Source organism: Octopus sinensis, linkage group LG20 (genome assembly GCF_006345805.1).
Source record: "Octopus sinensis linkage group LG20, ASM634580v1, whole genome shotgun sequence".
In the NCBI taxonomy this organism is placed as follows: Eukaryota; Metazoa; Mollusca; class Cephalopoda; order Octopoda; family Octopodidae; genus Octopus; species Octopus sinensis.
The window spans coordinates 7,072,454-7,091,437 of NC_043016.1; the positions used below are offsets into that span (position 1 = coordinate 7,072,454).

Below are 18,984 nucleotides of genomic sequence, written 5' to 3' on the forward strand. Positions count from 1 at the left end.
TACATACGCAATAGTGGCTGTGTGGTAAGTAGCTTGCTAACCAACCACATGGTTCCAGGTTCAGTCCCACTGCGTGGCATCTTGGGCAAGTGTCTTCTGCTATAGCCTCGGGCCGACCAAAGCCTTGTGAGTGGATTTGGTAGACGGAAACTGAAAGAAGCCTGTCGTATATATGTGTATATATATATATATATATATATATACATATATATATATATGCGTGTGTGTGTTTGTGTGTCTGTGTTTGTCCCCCCTAGCATTGCTTGACAACCGATGCTGGTGTGTTTACGACCCCGTCACTTAGCGGTTCGGCAAAAGAGACCGATAGAATAAGTACTGGGCTTACAAAGAATAAGTCCTGGGGTCGATTTGCTCGACTAAAGGCGGTGCTCCAGCGTGGCCGCAGTCAAATGACTGAAACAATAAAAGAGTAAAAGAGCATACGCACATGGATGTATATGTGTACGTGTATATACTTATTTTTATGTGAGCATGTATTAGCGTACAAATTTTGTGTATATTTATATATGTAACCACATGTATGTATTTGTATGCATATCTATAGTTACGTGTGTATATACCTATGTAGTTTTATTTTCTGTGTGCCTTCGTTGAGCGCAATTCGTGAAGCATCTCTCCTTTCTTTTTCCTACTTGATATTCCTTGGCATCTTGACACAGCAACCTCATTCTCCCTTCCCTCGCTAGTTTGCAGTTTCCTTTTTTCCCTTTTTTCCCCTTTTTCCTTTTTTCCCCTTTTTCTCTCCCTCATCCCAACTCTTAATGTGCTTCTCATCTCTTTTCTTAGTAACAACTGATCCGTATATGCTTACTCCAAGAGATTTTATGCGACGTGTATGTGTGTTTACATATGTGTATTTGTGTATATATTTATGTCTCACCTATAAATGTCTATATATGTATATAACTATGTACATGCAAATGTATATTTTAGTGTATATATGTATATTATAGATGGTTTAATATGTGTATAAGCTGCTGAAAAATATCTGTCATTTTTAATCGTTAATTTTTCAATGGATCATCATCATCATCATCATCATTATTGTTTAACGACCGTTTTCCATGCTGGCATGGTTGGACGAAAAAACTGCTAATATAACTGTTAATGCATTAATTCATTTATATTTTGTATAAAATTATTTACCATATAGGCGCAGGAGTGACTGTGTGGTAAGTAGCTTGTTTACCAACCACATGGCTTCGGGTTCAGTCCCACTGCATGGCACCTTGGGCAAGTGTCTTCTATTATAGCCTCGGGCCGACCAAAGCCTTGTGAGTGGATTTGGTAGACGGAAACTATAAGAAGCCCGTCGTATATATGTATATATATATATATGTGTGTATGTTTGTGTGTCTGTGTTTGTCCCCCTAGCATTGCTTGACAACCGATGCTGGTGTGTTTACGTCCCCGTCACTTAGCAGTTCGGCAAAAGAGACCAATAGAATAAGTACTGGGCTTACAAAGAATAAGTCCCGGGATCGATTTGCTCGACTAAAGGCGGTGCTCCAGCATGGCCGCAGTGAAATGACTGAAACAAGTTGAAGAGTAAAAGAGTATATGTATTTAGACTCTTCCCTTCAATTTAAGGTTTTCTTCAATTTTACAAGGTGTATTTATACTGAATTTTGTTCATTGCATGCTTAAGACCGTTAGTTGAAAGGACCAACGAAACAATACCAGTTTCAAAAGTGTATCATTTAAACTATTTTATGTTTGATTATTATATCATCATTTCTGTTCCATTCTAATAAAACTGTCCGATGAACGGAAACGTGAAACTCTGAGTAACATCTTTTGTTATATTTCTGCTGTTTATATGTTGTAGTATTATATATATGTGTGTGTGTGTGTGTGTGTGTGTGTAGTAGTAGTAGTATTATAAAAAGAGGTTACTCTTTTACTCTTTTACTTGTTTCAGTCATTTGACTGCGGCCATGCTGGAGCACCGCCTTTAGTCGAGCAAATCGACCCTGGGACTTATTCTTTGTAAGCCCAGTACTTATTCTATCGGTCTCTTTTGCCGAACCGCTAAGTGACGGCGATGTAAACACACCAGCATCGGTTGTCAAGCAATGCTAGGAGGACAAACACAGGCACACAAACACACACACACATACATATACATATACATATATACGACAGGCTTCTTTCAGTTTCCGTCTACCACATCCACTCACAAGGCATTGGTCGGCCCGGGGCTATAGTAGAAGACACTTGCCCAAGATGCCATGCAGTGGGACTGAACCTGGAACCATGTGGTTGGTTAGCAAGCTACTTACCACACAGCCACTCCTGTTCTTGGTAAATTGTGGTATATTTGAAAAAATGAGTAGCGCTGGCTTTTTGGATATAATTTTTATTTCAATGATAATGTTTCCAGTTATTCTAATGAGTTTTGAGCTTTTTGATAACCAGTTTAAACTGAAATTTAGAAGGTTGTTCACATAGCAACAGATTTTTTTCTTAAAAGTATACAAAGAAAAAATATTAAAATAGGAAATAAAAGAAAGAATATAAAAACGAGAATAAAAAATATTAAAAGAATACAAAAAGTAAATACAACAGCATGTCTGAAAAGAAGGAAGAAGGAAAGAGGAAGAAAAAAGGAAAAAAAAAGAAGGAAAGAAAAAGGGGTGGGAGGTAAGAAGACAAAAAAGTAGTTGCAAATGGTAGTGAGAAGAGATTAGACCATGCAGGAGCAACCCGTGGACCACAGGCTGCATTCGGCCCTCAAAAAGTTTCTGGGTTACTAACTTTCACAAGCAAAACATTTTTCTCAGAGTTTCCAATTATTGACCTTATTGTCCTTCACCTCTTAAGCCTTTTGTTACCAAACTGGCAGAAACCGGCTGAAACTGGCTCTGAGTACAAATGTCTTATTTTCTGAATTAAAACCTTCCACCAAACCTTGGTCACAATTTATGTTCCTAACACTTGTTTAATGATAAGTAAGTTCTTTTACTCAATTCTTTGTTATATTTAAAATGATTGAAAGAAACACAGAGCATCTCAAAATTAATACAGTAACGAAAGGGTTAAACTTGTGCTTTAATTTTGAATTTAATTTCGTCATCCCTCCCTCCTTCTCTCTCTCACTGTACAGTGTACATGTTATACTCTCTCTCTGTCTTAAAGCATCACTCTCATTCTCTCTCTCTCTCGAATTCATTTCAAAAATAAAAGCAGAGATTTCAATGTACAAGGAACCCAACAGCATCATTGCATTTCACTGTATGATTCTTCAGCAGAATTTATGAAGTTTCCAAGTATCATGTCCATTGTTGTGTCATGTGTTAACTTCATAAAGTTAAGAGCCCTAAATCATCAACAATTTAAAGGATTCCTAGAAGATATTGATGCAGAGTATAGTCACCGTGACCGTGACCATGACCGACCAGGCCATCAGATGTTGCTACACATCGCTGGTCACAATGCGCTTTGCATTGTTTTAACCTTTAAATGACACTACCCCGCTGGCTAAGCGAACAGGCCAACAGAAGAAAGAGTACAGCAGGGATCGCCACCACCCCCTGCTGGAGCCTCATGGAGTTTTTAAGTGTTTTCGCTCAATAAACACTCACAACGTCCGGTCTGGGAATTGAAACTGCGATCCTATGACTGCAAGCCTGCTGCCCTAACCGCTGGGCCATTGCACCTTCAGCAGTGTATAGTACCCTTGCCTATTTATTGTGAGGTACAATGGATAAGTAGGGGTAGGATGCTGAAGCAATTCTATGTGCTAAGAGACTTTGAATGGAAGACCGGGTTCATGATTTAGCTTTCCTTATGGACCTCACATCCTATTTAAATGAACTGAATTTGAAATTGCAGGGTAGAGGTCAACTTGTTCATGATATGTATAAACGTGTCAAGGTGTTTCAAACCAAACTTCAGCTTTGCGAGAGGCAACTAAGAGATGGAAATGTTTTCCACTTTACGACCTTGGCATGGCATGGACAAGCATATTTCTCTACTTTTGCATATGAACTCCAATCACTCAAGAAGGAATTCTCTGACAGATTTCAAAACTTTAATCATCAAGAATCTTATTTCACAATTGTTTCTTCTTCCGGCGGTGGTGCCCCAGCATGGCCGTGGCCTTCGGGCTAAAACATTTTTAAGGATTTAAGGATTTGAAGAAGATGTTGCCTCCATTTGAAATTCTTCAAATGGAATTACTTGAGCTCTGAGGAAGTAACAGTCTCCATCTGAGATTCAAAGAGACATCTCTATTGGAGTTGTATAAGTCTTTGCCAAGAGAAGAATATCCCCAGATCTTAAAAAAAGCAAGAAATTTTATTTCTATTTTTGGAAGTACTTATCTATGTGAGCAACTATTTTCAAGAATGAAACATGTTAAATCTAAAACTAAATCAAGACTCACTAAACTAAGAGTAGCCGCATCTCAAATTCTACCTGATATTGAAAATATGGTAAAGAATGTGAATATGCAAAAATTTCATTGATACAGATAATGAAATTAGTTCTTTAATAAAATATCAATGAGTTTTCTTCTTCTTTTTATACCTCAATATTTTAAACTATAATCTATTTACACTAGTAATCATCATTATTACCATTATGAAATAATTAAGGAGATGCCAGCTTAATGTAAAGTTTCATACTAAGACAAATAAAATTAGGAACAGTAAAAAATTCACTGTAAAGTGTGCAAGAGTTATTTCATATATATATATATAGGCGTAGGGGTGGCTGTGTGGTAAGTAGCTTGCTTACCAACCACATGATTCCGGGTTCAGTCCCACTGCGTGGCAACTTGGGCAAGTGTCTTCTACTATAGGCTCGGGCCAACCAAAGCCTTGTGAGTGGATTTGGTAGACGGAAACTGAAAGAAGCCCGTCGTATGTATGTGTGTGTGGGTATATGTTCGTGTGACTGTGTTTGTCACCCCAACATCGCTTGACAACCGATGCTGTTGTGTTTTAGTCCCTATAACTTAGCGGTTCGGCAAAAGAGAACGATAGAATAAGTACTAGGCTTACAGAGAATAAGTCCTGGGATCGATTTGCTCGACTAAAGGCGGTGCTCCAGCTTGGCCACAGTCAAATGACTGAAACAAATAAAAGAGTAAAAGAGTATATATATATATACACAAATATAAGAGGGTGACCACCATATGGTCGACTCTTGCGCTAAAAATAGATCCGCTATGGTATTAGCCACTATATATATATATAGACTAAAGGCAGTGCTCCAGCTTGGCCACAGTAAAATGACTGAAACAAGTAAAAGAGTAATGTGTTTTATCAAGCAGCCATCTTCCACTTGGAAATGGTATGATGCAGCTCCCAGTTAAGGAAAAGTTTCCCATCCCTAGATTAGACTATCAGGAATAAAGAAATGGAATATTTTTAGGACTGGTCAAAAAAAGTTAAATTCTTGTCAAAAGATTACCTTTGTGAATCTTATTGATTTGAGGTCATTTTATTCATATTTCATAGTTGGTATGATATGCCCTTATATACACACACACACACACACAATATGTATATACATCCACATACAGCCATACATGCATACATGCATACACACATCCATACCCACGCAGTTAACAGAATAATTAATACAAATATATTTTATGTTGATAGCTGACTGTTGACAATAAGAAAATCTGATAAAATATTTAGTTTATTCTTCTCTTTGTGCCAAGATAATAATCTTGCTCAGGATCCATTTTTCCATTTCATCTTTTTAGTAACAATAAAAATAAATATGTTATATACTAGAGTTTGTTTTGACTCTGGCTGCAAAAATTTTTCCTTTCATAAGAAAAATTAGGCTCATAATTTAATCTGATGTAATTAATTTTTTTTGTGTTGTTAAGGCTTTGTAGGTTTAAGAAATCACTGAAACTCCAGCACCACAGACCTTTACGAAAGGTCTGTACTGCTGGGGTTTTGGTGATTTCTTAAGACTTGTGGATGAGTGAGCCCGTCAGGTGTGTTGTTAGTATAGCTCTCTTGGTGTCTCATTGAACTTCCGCTAACACCTTGTATCTTTTCTTGTATACTTGCTTTACATGTTGTTTGCTTGGGTTTTGATGTTTCTATTGATTGGATCAAAGAAGAGCATTGATTTCTCTTTTGTGATTTCAGAGTTTATTTAATTTAGTTTGGTAGTATTGGTATTTGTATCTGTTTTAATTAAGCCTGTGGCAGCCAAATTTCAGTTGTTGCTGTTTTACCATTGAGTTTTAATCCTTGCGAGAAGGTTTCATTGGTCCATAGAAAGATCTTTTGCTCATGGATTTTAACCGAAAGTTTGGAATCTTATTTCCTGCTACTTTCATAATGCTTGCTGTTTGTGTTCTTTTCACTAATTGTCAGTGCCGGTGGCACGTTAAACACACCATTCGAGTGTGATCGTTATCACGTCGCCTTACTAGCACTTGTGCTGGTGGCACGTGAAACATTCAAGCGAGGTCGTTGCCAGTGCCACTGGACTGGCTCCTGTGCAGGTGGCACATAAAAAGCACCATTTGGGCTTGGCCGTTGCCAGTACCACCTAAGTGGCCCTCGTGCCGGTGGCACGTAAAAGCACCCACTACACTCTCGGAGTAGGTGGCATTAGGAAAGGCATCCAGCTGTAGAAACTCTGCCAGATCAGATTGGAGTCTGGTTCGCCAGACCTCAGTCATTCGTCCAACCCATGCTAGCATGGAAAGTGGACGTTAAATGATGATGATGATTATTCAGATGCTGGTATTATTTTCAGCAATCTCATTCACAGTCCTTCAATGGCCATAAATTTCTTCTCCTTCTTCTTGCTGTTGGAACTGCATCGAATTCCTATTTTATTTTTATCAAGTTCTTGATAAAATCATTTTGTGTTTGGATCTGATCTGTTTTTATTCCATTCAAAGAATCATGGACGTTTTCCATCCTGATGGATTCTTTGTGATCTAGCAAGAGTCTCTTGTTTTAGGTGTTACTTGATTATCGTTAATTCTTACAACATATTTCTTTCATATATTTGTCTCTCTCTTTTATATATTTATAATTTTGTTTGTTTCTTTATTGATTTCATTACAATTATCAGATCCTTTATCATGTTTTCTATCTTTCTCTGCGTATTTGCTTTACATGCTTATTTGGGTTTTGATATTCCTATTGATCGGCTCCAAGACAGTGAGCACCCAATTTCCTTTAAATGTAGAGCTTATTTCATTTAGCCTGATAATATTGATATTTGTATCTTCTTTAATTAAGTATGTGGTAACCAAGTTGTGTGTGTGTGTGTGTGTTTTGTTGTTAAATTCCATCCTTGTGAAATGCTTTTGTTGGTCCATAGAATGATCTTCTAGTTCTCTTAATTCTTGAGTTATACTCAGTTCTATAGTATCAAGGACATGATTTCTACCTTTTAAAATTTTCTGTCTTCTATGTTCCTTTTAATCAATATTTTTGTTTGTGCAGTTCTGATTATGATGTTGTTGGTCTGATTTGGTTTAGAGTTTGGCTTTCTCCTTTTTGGATCTTTTCGGTTTGAACGGCAATTTTTTCTAGTGGTGTCATATGAAATTGTCACCCATAATTATGACCCTAGTATCGATCTATTGCATTTCAATCTCTTTTAGATTTAGGGTTAGGGTTAGGGGTGGGGGGAAGGGTATCTTTTTTTCTTCGCAAACGTAAATAAACTCAATCTGTTTCTTAAACGAGGGACATATTCATACGGCACAGAATGTTTTTTTTTTTACCTCAATGGACGTCATTGATTGGTTGAAATTGCAGAAATTGAAGAAAAAAAAAAACAAATATCTTACAAACCATAGAATTTTCTCAATAAAGCCAAGAGAAAAAGATGTTTTATAAACACATTCTACCAGTATACGAAGTTTAAAAGTGTTTAGTTACGTGGAAATTATTTTAAAAAACTGCCGTCCAAGCCGAAAAGATCCTCATTTTTTGTTTTTTGCTTCATCAGTTTTTCCATGTGTTAGTCCTATTTGCATGGTTTATATTCTCTGTGTTTTTATTATTGTTGTTAGTATTTTGTAATCGTTACTTGTGTTTTTATAGTATATTCTTTCTTTGAAATTTTATATTTTGGTTTGATAATGTATCTGAGTTACATAGCATCATGGCAACCTCTGATGCAGTTTACATCTGACTTCTCTTCTTTCCCAACATCATATAGATATAGTGTTCTGTTTTTGTTTATGATGGGTAGAGTGTTGCTGTAAAATATGCATGTAGTATAGAAAAATATTACCCTCATTTCTATTTATACCCTTTCTATTTGATTTTTAAAATCTTGAGGGCTAAAGTTTAACCTTATATTTACTCACAAGCACTATGACCCGGTGTTGCCGGGTCATAATGCTAGTGCATGCATATACAGCTGTGTGCATGCGCATATACAGCTAGCTGGCATTCAATTGGCGTATCAAGTTTTGGGCATTTTGATTGGGTTTTGGATAGAAAATTCACAAAAAAGTCACTTCTATTGATTTTTTAATGGCTTTGCGGTGTGACTGGGGAAATGTAAAGATGTGCACGACCACCCTTGGATGGTTTTGAATGACTATAGAAAGTGCAAGCCCTCTAACTGAAAAATTGTGGATTTGTATAAAGGACAGACACACAGACAAACATTTTGCCGTTTATATATAGAGAGATTATTTTCATCATATGCCTGTTTATTTGTTTCTGTTATGTTGAATTTTGCACACATTTTGTGAAAAAAAAAAAATTCAAAATATGTTGTTCCAAAGTTAATAACTTGGGATAGAATGATACAGTTTTTATTTTAATTGTCTATTTTGTGTGGTGCTAGGGGACTGATCAATCTAATGTTGATATACTTTGTGCTCCCCGGTGCGTTAACATGTGGTATGAGATTGCCAAATATGGTAAATGTTTGTAAAATGTCAATAATATGAAGTAGTTAGTAGATTTTACGCAGTATTACATATGCGGTTAGCCTTCAATGTTCTTAAAAACTTAATTTGTTTTCTTAACATATGTTATTGGATATTATTATTATTATTATCATTTCTGGAACATTCAAGCAACTTTGTATCATGTTAACCTTTCCCAACAATGTTGTTGTACTTACTACTACTACTACTACTACTACTGCTACTGCTGCTGCCACTACTGCTGCCACTACTGCTGCTACGACTACTACCACTACCACCACCACCACCACCACCATTTTATATGCAGCTGGCACTGCATGACATTTTCTTCATCAGCTGTCAATTGAAGCTCACAATGGTTTCTGCACCTTTCAATTGTTTTACTTCCTCCATCAGTGCTAAGCAACATTAATGCTACCAGCATGGACAAAGGATGTTAAATAATGATGATGATGTATCTAAAGGAAGTTGAATATGCATTGGATTACCTTTAGTCACTGGGCAACTTAGGAACAGTTCTTGTCCAGTCTACCAAATTAAATTTAGAGAGCTTTAATTGCTTACTGTCACTAGACATGTTCTCTCAACCACGTCAGCCTAAATTTGTATCTGTGTACCTAGGCATAAAATTTAATTCTCTACTAAACAAATTCACTGAACTGTGGCAGCTTTGGGAGTGTCATTCAACACGTTCGCTCAGCCATGACAACTAACTTAAAACATAAAACATATTGTCACATGATATTAAAGAATGGATGTGTTGGGGAGCTTATAAAACTTTCTAAACCTAGTTACATGATCATACTCATCCAATCAAATCATGTCCAAAACAGCTACTAATTTGAGTCATGTTCTCTTTGTAAAAACAAGAGAATCTTACAACTCTGGTCGGAAATAAGACAGTTGCAACACAGTTCCATGTCCTTTTATCTCAATTTTTGATAATCAGAGAAATCTGTGAAACTGGTTAAGTCTTTAAAGTTTTAACATAAAAAAATCTAAATGAATCCCAGTTCATTTTCAACTACTTTTCTATTCATACACACATACAGGGCTAGAGGTGTGAAGGAGATTGATAGAATAAGCACCACAAAGGCACACTAACACACACACGACAGGCTTCTGTCAGTTTCCATCCACCAAATCCACTCACAAGGCTTTGGTCAGCCAGAGGCTATAGTAGAAGATACTTGTCCAAGATGCTGTGCAGTGGTATTGAACCCTGGACCATGTGGTTGAGAAGCAAGCTTCTTGCCACACAGTCATACCTGCAACTATTTGAAATTTGTTAACAGTTTCCACTTAAGAAAAAACTTAGTAGGTTGACCAAAATAACTAAGTAAGTTGACTGCAAGGTGTGGTTACATAACATTGGAATTCATCAGGTAACTAAAGGACATCACAAGTTATCATTTTTATAATCAGTTGTGAATGATAGCGAAACAAGTAATATTATATAGAATCGTATTTAATTTAATTATACACTAATTATACAATGAGACTTGGACTAAGTAGTCTTACCTGTCTATGACTTCAGGGTTTTTTTAACACCCAATGCTTTGAAAGAGACTCATCTCCACCTCATCAAATTGCAACCTACTGGCAAATAAACAAAGCACATACATTGCTTCTAATTCATATTTGTGTGTGTATTATATCACCGTGATCACTGTGACTGACCAGGCTATGAGATGTTGCTACACATCGCTGGTCACAATGCGCTCCAAATGATGTCACCCCAATGGCTAAGCGAGCAGGCCTACAGGAGAAAGAGTGAGAGAAAGTTGTGGTGAAAGAGTACAGCAGGGATCACCACCACACCCTGCCAGAGCCTTGTGGAGCTTTGGGTATTTTCACTCAATAAACACTTACAACGCCTGTTCTGGGAATCGAAACCGCGATCCTACGACCGTGAGTCCGCTGCCCTAACCACTGGGCCATTGCGCCTCCATGTATATATATATATATTATATTAAATTAGAGACAAAACCACTATTAGGCAAATCACAATGAAAAACTTAAGCCAATACATATGATTAATTTATATTATTTAAATATATAACAAAATTATTAAAAAAATATAATTAATTATATTTTTTTAATAATTTTGTTATATATTTAAATAATATAAATTAAATAATCTTATGTATTGGCTTAAGTTTTTCATTGTATGATTTGCCTAATAGTGGTTTTGTCTCTAATTTAATATAATATAATATTTTACTATAAAGAGTTAGTTTAGATGAGATGCAGTTTGGGTTCGTGCCAGGAAAAAGTACCACTGATGCTATATTCCTGGTAAGGCAGCTGCAGGAGAAATACCTAGCCAAAGATAAGCCCCTGTACCTGGCTTTCGTTGACATGGAGAAAGCTTTTGATAGGGTCCCCCGATCCCTTATCTGGTGGTCAATGAGGAAACTAGGGATAGATGAATGGCTGGTGAGGACTGTGCAAGCCATGTACAGAGATGCCGTAAGTAAGGTTAGGGTTGGCAACATGTACACAGAAGAATTCAAAGTAGAGGTTGGGGTCCACCAGGGTTCAGTACTCAGCCCCCTCCTATTTATCATAGTACTCCAGGCAATTACGGAGGAATTCAAGACAGGCTGTCCCTGGGAGCTCCTCTACGCTGACGACCTTGCTCTTATTGCCGAGTCACTATCAGAACTGGAGGAGAAGTTCCAGGTGTGGAAGGAGGGTTTAGAATCAAGGGGCCTTAGAGTCAACCTAGCTAAAACCAAAGTACTAATAAGTAGAAAGGTAGACAATCCACAAATATCTTCAGGAAGATGGCCCTGCTCGATCTGTAGAAAAGGTGTAGGTAGAAACTCTATAAGATGTATCCAGTGTAAGCTATGGACACATAAGAGGTGCAGCAATGTCAAAGGTAGGCTAACTGGGAAGATAGTTTTTGTATGTGGCAGATGCTCGGGAGCATTAACCTCCGAAAATCTGCAGAAAACAACTTCCGTCACTTTCCAGGGGGAAAAACTAGAAGTAGTTGATAGCTTCCGTTATCTAGGTGACCAAGTCAGTAGTGGGGGTGGGTGCGCTGAAAGTGTAACTGCTAGAATAAGAATAGCCTGGGCAAAGTTTAGGGAGCTCTTACTCTGCTGGTGACTAAAGGCCTCTCGCTCAGAGTAAAAGGCAGACTGTATGATGCGTGTGTACGAACAGCCATGCTACATGGCAGCGAAACATGGGCTGTGACTGCTGAGGACATGCGTAAGCTCGTGAGGAATGAAGCCAGTATGCTCCGATGGATGTGTAATGTCAGTGTACATACTCGACAGAGCGTTAGCACCTTGAGAGAAATGTTGTACCTAAGAAGCATCAGTTGTGGTGTGCAAGAGAGACGATTGCGCTGGTATGGTCATGTGGCGAGAATGGATGAAGATAGGTGTGTGAGAAAGTGCCAATCCCTAGCAGTTGAGGGAACCCGTGGAAGAGGTAGACCCAGGAAAACCTGGGACGAGGTGGTGAAGCACGACCTTCGAACTTTAGGCCTCACTGAGGAAATGACCAGAGACCGAGACCTTTGGAAATATTCTGTACGTGAGAAGACCAGGCAGGACAAGTGAGCCCAGCCCACTTATGAATGCCTTTCCTCCCTGGACACAAAGACCGGTTGAGGCAAGCGAAGTCGATATAGAACCTCATCCGACGACAGACACCCATCCAACCCCCCATGCTTGCGAAGACATGTTGGGGCAAGCGAAATCGAAATCGAAATCGAAACCGAATTGAACCAGCCAGGATCCCTGGCCTGGTGGTACGTAAAAAGCACTATCCGACTCGGGGCCGTGGCACGTAAAATACTCCAATGCGACCGTACGACAGGCACCCATGCCAACCCCCTTTGCTTGTGAAGACATGTTGGGGCAAGCGAAATCGAAATCGAATTGGAACAGCCAGGATCCCTGGTCTGGTGGTACGTAAAAAGCACTATCCGACTCGTGGCCGTGGCACGTAAAATACTCCAATGCGACCGTACGACAGGCACCCTTGCCAACCCCCTTTGCTTGTGAAGACATGTTGGGGCAAGCGAAATCGAAATCGAATTGAACCAGCCAGGATCCCTGGTCTGGTGGTACGTAAAAAGCACTATCCGACTCGTGGCCGATGCCAGCACTGCCTCGACTGGCTTCCGTGCCGGTGGCACATAAAATACACCAATCTGACCGTGGCCGTTGCCAGCCCCGCCTGGCACCTGTGCAGGTGGCACGTAAAAAGCACCCACTACACTCACGGAGTGGTTGGCGTTAGGAAGGGCATCCAGCTGTAGAAACATTGCCAAATTAGACTGGAGCCTGGTGCAGCCTTCTGGCTTCCCAGAACCCCGGTCGAACCGTCCAACCCATGCTAGCATGGAGAACGGACGTTAAACGACGATGATGATGATGATGATGAAAATTGGATTCAATCCTAAATCTGATTTTTCCCTGTAAGTTTGGATTTATTCCCTAATATTTATTATTAATTTATATATATATATATACACACAAAATTTAGACGAATGACCACTAATAGTGGACAACCTGTATGCTAGAAATAGATGTCAAACTCATCATTTACCACGAAGAATGTGTTCTCAAGAACATATATATATATATATATATATATATATGTATAATGAGCTTCTTTCAGTTTCTGTATATGTGTTTGTCCATGCTTTTTGGCATCACCTGATGGTTGTGAAATGAACGTCACTGTCATACAAGCAGTGTTGTTTATTTCCAGTCTTTTGTGAAAACATGCCCTGGTACAGGGAAATATTATCTTGCTTGGAAACAAGAAAACCGATTGTTGGTGACTGGAAGGACATCTGGACATAAAAATATCTCCCATAACAAATTCTGTCCGACACATGCAATCATAGAAAAATAGGGCATTAAAACAGTGAAGATGTGACTAAACTTGTAGTAGAAGTAGGTATTTTGTTTTGAAAGCTGTTAATGAGAGAATCATCATCATCATCATCGTTTAACGTCCGTTTTCCGCGCTAGCACGGGTTGGACGGTTCGACCGGGGTCTGGGAAGCCATGGCGGCTGCACCAGGCTCCAGTCTGAACTGGCGGAGTTTCTACAGCTGGATGCCCTTCCTAATGCCAACCACTCCGCGAGTGTAGTGGGTGCTTTTTATGTGCCACCTGCACAGGTGCCAGGGGGGGTCCGGCATCGGCCACGATCGGTTGGAGCTTTTAACGTGCCACCGGCACGCAAGCCAGCCAAGGAATGGGTTGGAAAAACTTCAAGGAACTATCATTTATTACCTCTGCTATTAACAAAGATTGAAAGGTGATTGTATGACACTAGTATACAAAATGGCAGTGCAACATAGCTGCAAGATGTGCACTTGAGTGCAAAAAGGTTTGTAAAGTTTAGATAAAAAGGAGGTAAAAATGTTTTGTTGTATGTGTAGTGATGCTGGTGCGCATGAAAGAATGATAGAATAGAAATGAGGCGAAGGGAAAAATCTATATCCACTTGTGTGCACACACCACAATACACACACACACACACATACATATGTAATCACACACATATGCACACACATACTCACAACATACACACAGACCGCACACATACACACAACATACACACAGACCACACACAGGCCACACACATACTCACACAAACACACATACACACACCACACATGCCCACATACACACACCACACACACACACGACCCCCCCACACACACATGGGTGGGGGTCATATGTCAGTGTTGTAATTGTGATTGACAGCAAAATAACATAGGATAACAAAACAAGGTGAAGATTACTATTTCAACTCAGCCGTTGGCTTGAAGCCTTGGTGTGGATTTAAAATTTCCTATCAAAATAACAAAGCATCACCTCCCAAAGATAATACTTGTCATCTGGCCAGAACAGCTCACAGAGAAACGTGCCGTCTTAGCTAACACCCAATCGGAATCAGACAACGAATTGCTAGGGAATGCTTTACCAGACAGCAACTGGTCAATGTATTTTACAAACTTGGTTAATTCGCCAGTGCTGGGAGATGTAGATCATGTCAATAAAACAGTAGTTTCACATCAGGATATATGAATGTTTTCACAAGACATAAGCACCACCACCACCACCACCACCACCACCACCAAGACCACTGCTGCCATCATCATCAACATCATTATCATTTTCATCATATTTATGTCCATTTTTCCATGCTTGTATAGGTTAGAGAAAATTCTTTAAGGCACATTTTCCTGTGGTTGGATGTTCTTCCTGTTGCCAAACTGTTCCAAGCATGGTAGTATTTACTCATTATATATAGAACTAGCACTATGATCTGGCAATGCTGGGTCATAGTGCTAGTGCATGCATATACAGCTGCATGCGTGCGCACCTACACGCGAGTACTGTCCAAATCTCTGACCAATCACATACAGCTAGCTGGCATTCAATTGGCGTATCAAGTTTCGGGCATTTTGATTGGGTTTTGGATAGAAAATTCACAAAAAATAACTTCTTTTGATTTTTAATGGCTTTGCGGGGTGACTGGGGAAATGTAAAGATGTGCACGACCACCCTTGGACGGTTTTGAATGACCATAGAAAGTGTGAGCCCTCTAACTGAAAAATTGTGGATTTGTATAAAGGACATGCACACACACACACACACACACACACGTTTTGCTGTTTATATATATAGATTAATAATTTAAATGATGAGAGGAGAAATCAAATTGACATTACAATTGTTTCCATAAACAGATAATATTCTTATACCATATCTCATACAATGTTATTTCATACAGTGTTATTTAATACATGTCATATTATATGGAAATATGTAATAATTCTATAGTCCATTCACTTCCTCAGGTGTCATGATTTGAAGGCACCATTAATCAAATGAATGTTTTGGGATGAGTTCACTTGGGCATATCACAATATGTAAATAGACCGAACGCTTAGAAATTTCACTTGATATCTCCTGTAGGTTTTCAGACGCGATGTGCTAATGAGGTGATTAGCTAGAATTATAATTATCTATCTATCTGTGTGTCTATTAGATCCATCCAGCCATCTATATGTTGGATGTAGTTTATACCAAATATTTGTGTATTTAATTAAATTTATTTTCTACAAGTACTTAATGGTTGAATAAATGTTTATATATAGAAAGTTTATGGGTGTATATATATATATATATATATATATATCACCATGATCACCGTGACCGACCAGGCTATCAGATTTTGCTACACATCGCTGGTCACAATGCGCGTTGCATTGTTTTAGTCTTCAAATGACGCCACCCCACTGGCTAAGCGAGCAGGCCAACAGAAGAAAGAGTGAGAGAATGTTGCAGCAAAAGAGTACTGCAGGGGATCGCCACCCCCCCCCCCCCTGCCGGAGCCACGTGGAGTTTTAGGTGTTTTCGCTCTATAAACACTCACAACGCCTGCTCTGGGAATGGAAACCGCGATCCTACAAACACGAGTCCGCTGCCCTAACCACGATCCTACAACCGCGAGTCCGCTGCCCTAACCACTGGGCCATTGCGCCTCCACACAAATAAATATATATATATATATATATATATATGAATGTATATATATTTATGCGTGTGTGTATGTTAATACACACATTATACATATACATATTTTTATCTTTTACTTGTTTCACTCATTTAACTGCAACTATGCTGGTGCAGCCCCTTGATAGGTTTTTGCCAAACAAATCTATCCCAGGACTTATTTTTTAGTATTTCTTCTATCAGTTTCTTTTGCTGAGCTGCTAATTTACAGGGCCATAAACACTGGTTGTCAAGTGATGGTTAGAGACAGACAGAGACACACACACACACACACACACACACACACATGCATGCACATGCACAAAAAGATTTGGTGTCCAGAAGACCCAAAAGGCAGGTGTGGCTATGTAAGTGCACAGAAGGACCGCTGTTAAACTCTCAGTCCAATAATAGTACGAGTGAGGAGTCTAAGGCAGGTCTTGTGTGAGAGTGTATATGTTAAATAAAATAAGATAACAAGGCCAAGGTAATGTGATATTTCTAGGACATTTATAAAGAGAAAAGTGGTCTTAACAGCTGTTTCAGGAAAATAAATGATATCTCATCATCAGAGACGAGTTAAGAGAGTTTCAATAGAAGGGATTAGAAGAGTTCGTTATATAAAAAGTTATTTTGGAAAGGGAGAGATACAGAAAGTATAAAGGGAAATATGAAAATAAAAATACATCTTGGATGTTAAAGTTGTTGTTCCGTTATCCAAGGAATATGCTGTGTAGAATGGGTGAAGAGGCTTCTTTCTATGGTGTGTAAATTCTAATAGATCATATGTTGTACTCTTTCGCCCCAACTTTCTCTCACTCTTTCTTCCTGTTTCTTGAGTAATGCTGCGATGGACTGGCATCCCATCCAGCTAGGGGAAACACATATGCCATAGAAACTGGGAAAACGGGCCCATGAACCTGGCTAGGCTTGAAAAGGGTGAAGAAAAAAAGAAATGCAATATTTAGAACTCTCAGTCCCATCCTGGGACTAAGGTTAACTTGAGGTCAGATGCAAAGTATATTCTATAGCAGTATCAAACTTCGATATCTCCACCGCACTTTCCTTTTGTGTCTTAAACCATAATAAGATAATGAAATAGGCAGCCATGCATAAATAAACTTAGTTCACTTTGGACCACACTTGTGGAAGGACCAAGAATGAAGGTGCATAGCAGGTCGTCATGGGTTGCATATGCAGCTGTACATACTCTATGCAGCAGAAACATGTGTCGGTCATTTCAACTAATTAATTATGTTGTTAAATTAAAGGAAAAATTTGAAGATGTCCCATACTCTTTGTAATTGTTTTGGATTTATTATACTGAAAATATTCATAATCTAGTGAAGCAAACCCATATTTAGCCATCAGAGGTATTACAGTGGGCAGCTGGCAGAGTGGTTAGCACGCCGGGTGAAATGCTTAGCAGTATTTCGTCTGCTGCTACGTTCTGAGTTCAAATCCCGCCGGGGTCGACTTTGCCTTTCATCCTTTCGGGGTCAATTAAATAAGTACCAGTTACGCACTGGAGTCGATATTGTTGACTTAATCCGTCTGTCTGTCCTTGTTTGTCCCCTCTATGTTTAGCCCCTTGTGGGCAGTAAAGAAATAGGTATTACAATGGGATTGCTTACCTTAAGTGACCTTTGATACCTCTTACTACTTGATGTGGTTTGTTGGGACTTGGGATACACCTACAAGCTCTTATGCCATGATATATTGTTAGCCACTACACACATTTTTTCTCTCCTTGTTTTTTCTGTGTCCCTTTCTGTAGAAGAGCATAGGCTCGAAATGTAAAAGACTTTTTCTATTCCTGAGCGTTATACTAATACATCTGTTTGTTTTGTACACCACCTGTCTTCGTCTTTTGTTTCTTTCGTAAACTCTCCCTATATATATATATATATATATATATATATTATACCAAATACTTCAGTGTTTGTATTTAATTTTTTTTATTTTCTCTTTTAAGAATTTAATTGCTGTCCAAGTGGATAAGGATGGTAAATATGATTGGCATAATTACAAACTAATTGAGGAAGACCTAAGTAGGAAAGGTATGTATTTCTCTTTCTCACTCACTCATCAGCAGAGGTCTTTTAAATTCTATCGCTGCTGTTTGTTAAACCATTGCTTAACCTTAATCCTTGCTTAACCTTGTAATCAAAGATGTTCCAGCTATGACCATTTTTTATTCTTTATTCAGACATAACGAATCATTGGCAACATTATATAATGTATCTTTCCCTGTTGTTGTTTTACCATAAACCAGCAGTTCTAGAATTTATTGATAGTTCTCTGTGTACTAAGTTCGAGATTTAGTTTTAGAACATGAGTTAAACATGTAAACTGAAGCATAACTGATGATGTGCTGAGGACCAATGATGTCCTGAGAGGGCCAATACAATTTTGTTATATAAATTCTCTCCATCTTCAGTAATTTTACTCTTTTTTCTTTTTTACTCTTTACTTGTTCACTCATTTGACTGTGGCCATGCTGGAGCACTGCCTTTAGTCGAGCAAATC

The 18,984-nt window shown here is 38.6% G+C and overlaps 1 protein-coding gene across 1 annotated transcript in view; it reads left to right on the forward strand.

Moving 5' to 3' along the window:
• The window catches only part of LOC118767310 (polypeptide N-acetylgalactosaminyltransferase-like 6), a 142,293-nt gene that overhangs the window by 19,513 nt on the left and 103,796 nt on the right, over window positions 1-18,984 (forward strand). Inside the window, exon 2 of the mRNA XM_036511683.1 lies at window positions 18,431-18,515. Coding sequence (XP_036367576.1) covers window positions 18,431-18,515 — 85 coding nt within the window. The remainder of the gene's footprint in view (window positions 1-18,430; window positions 18,516-18,984) is intronic.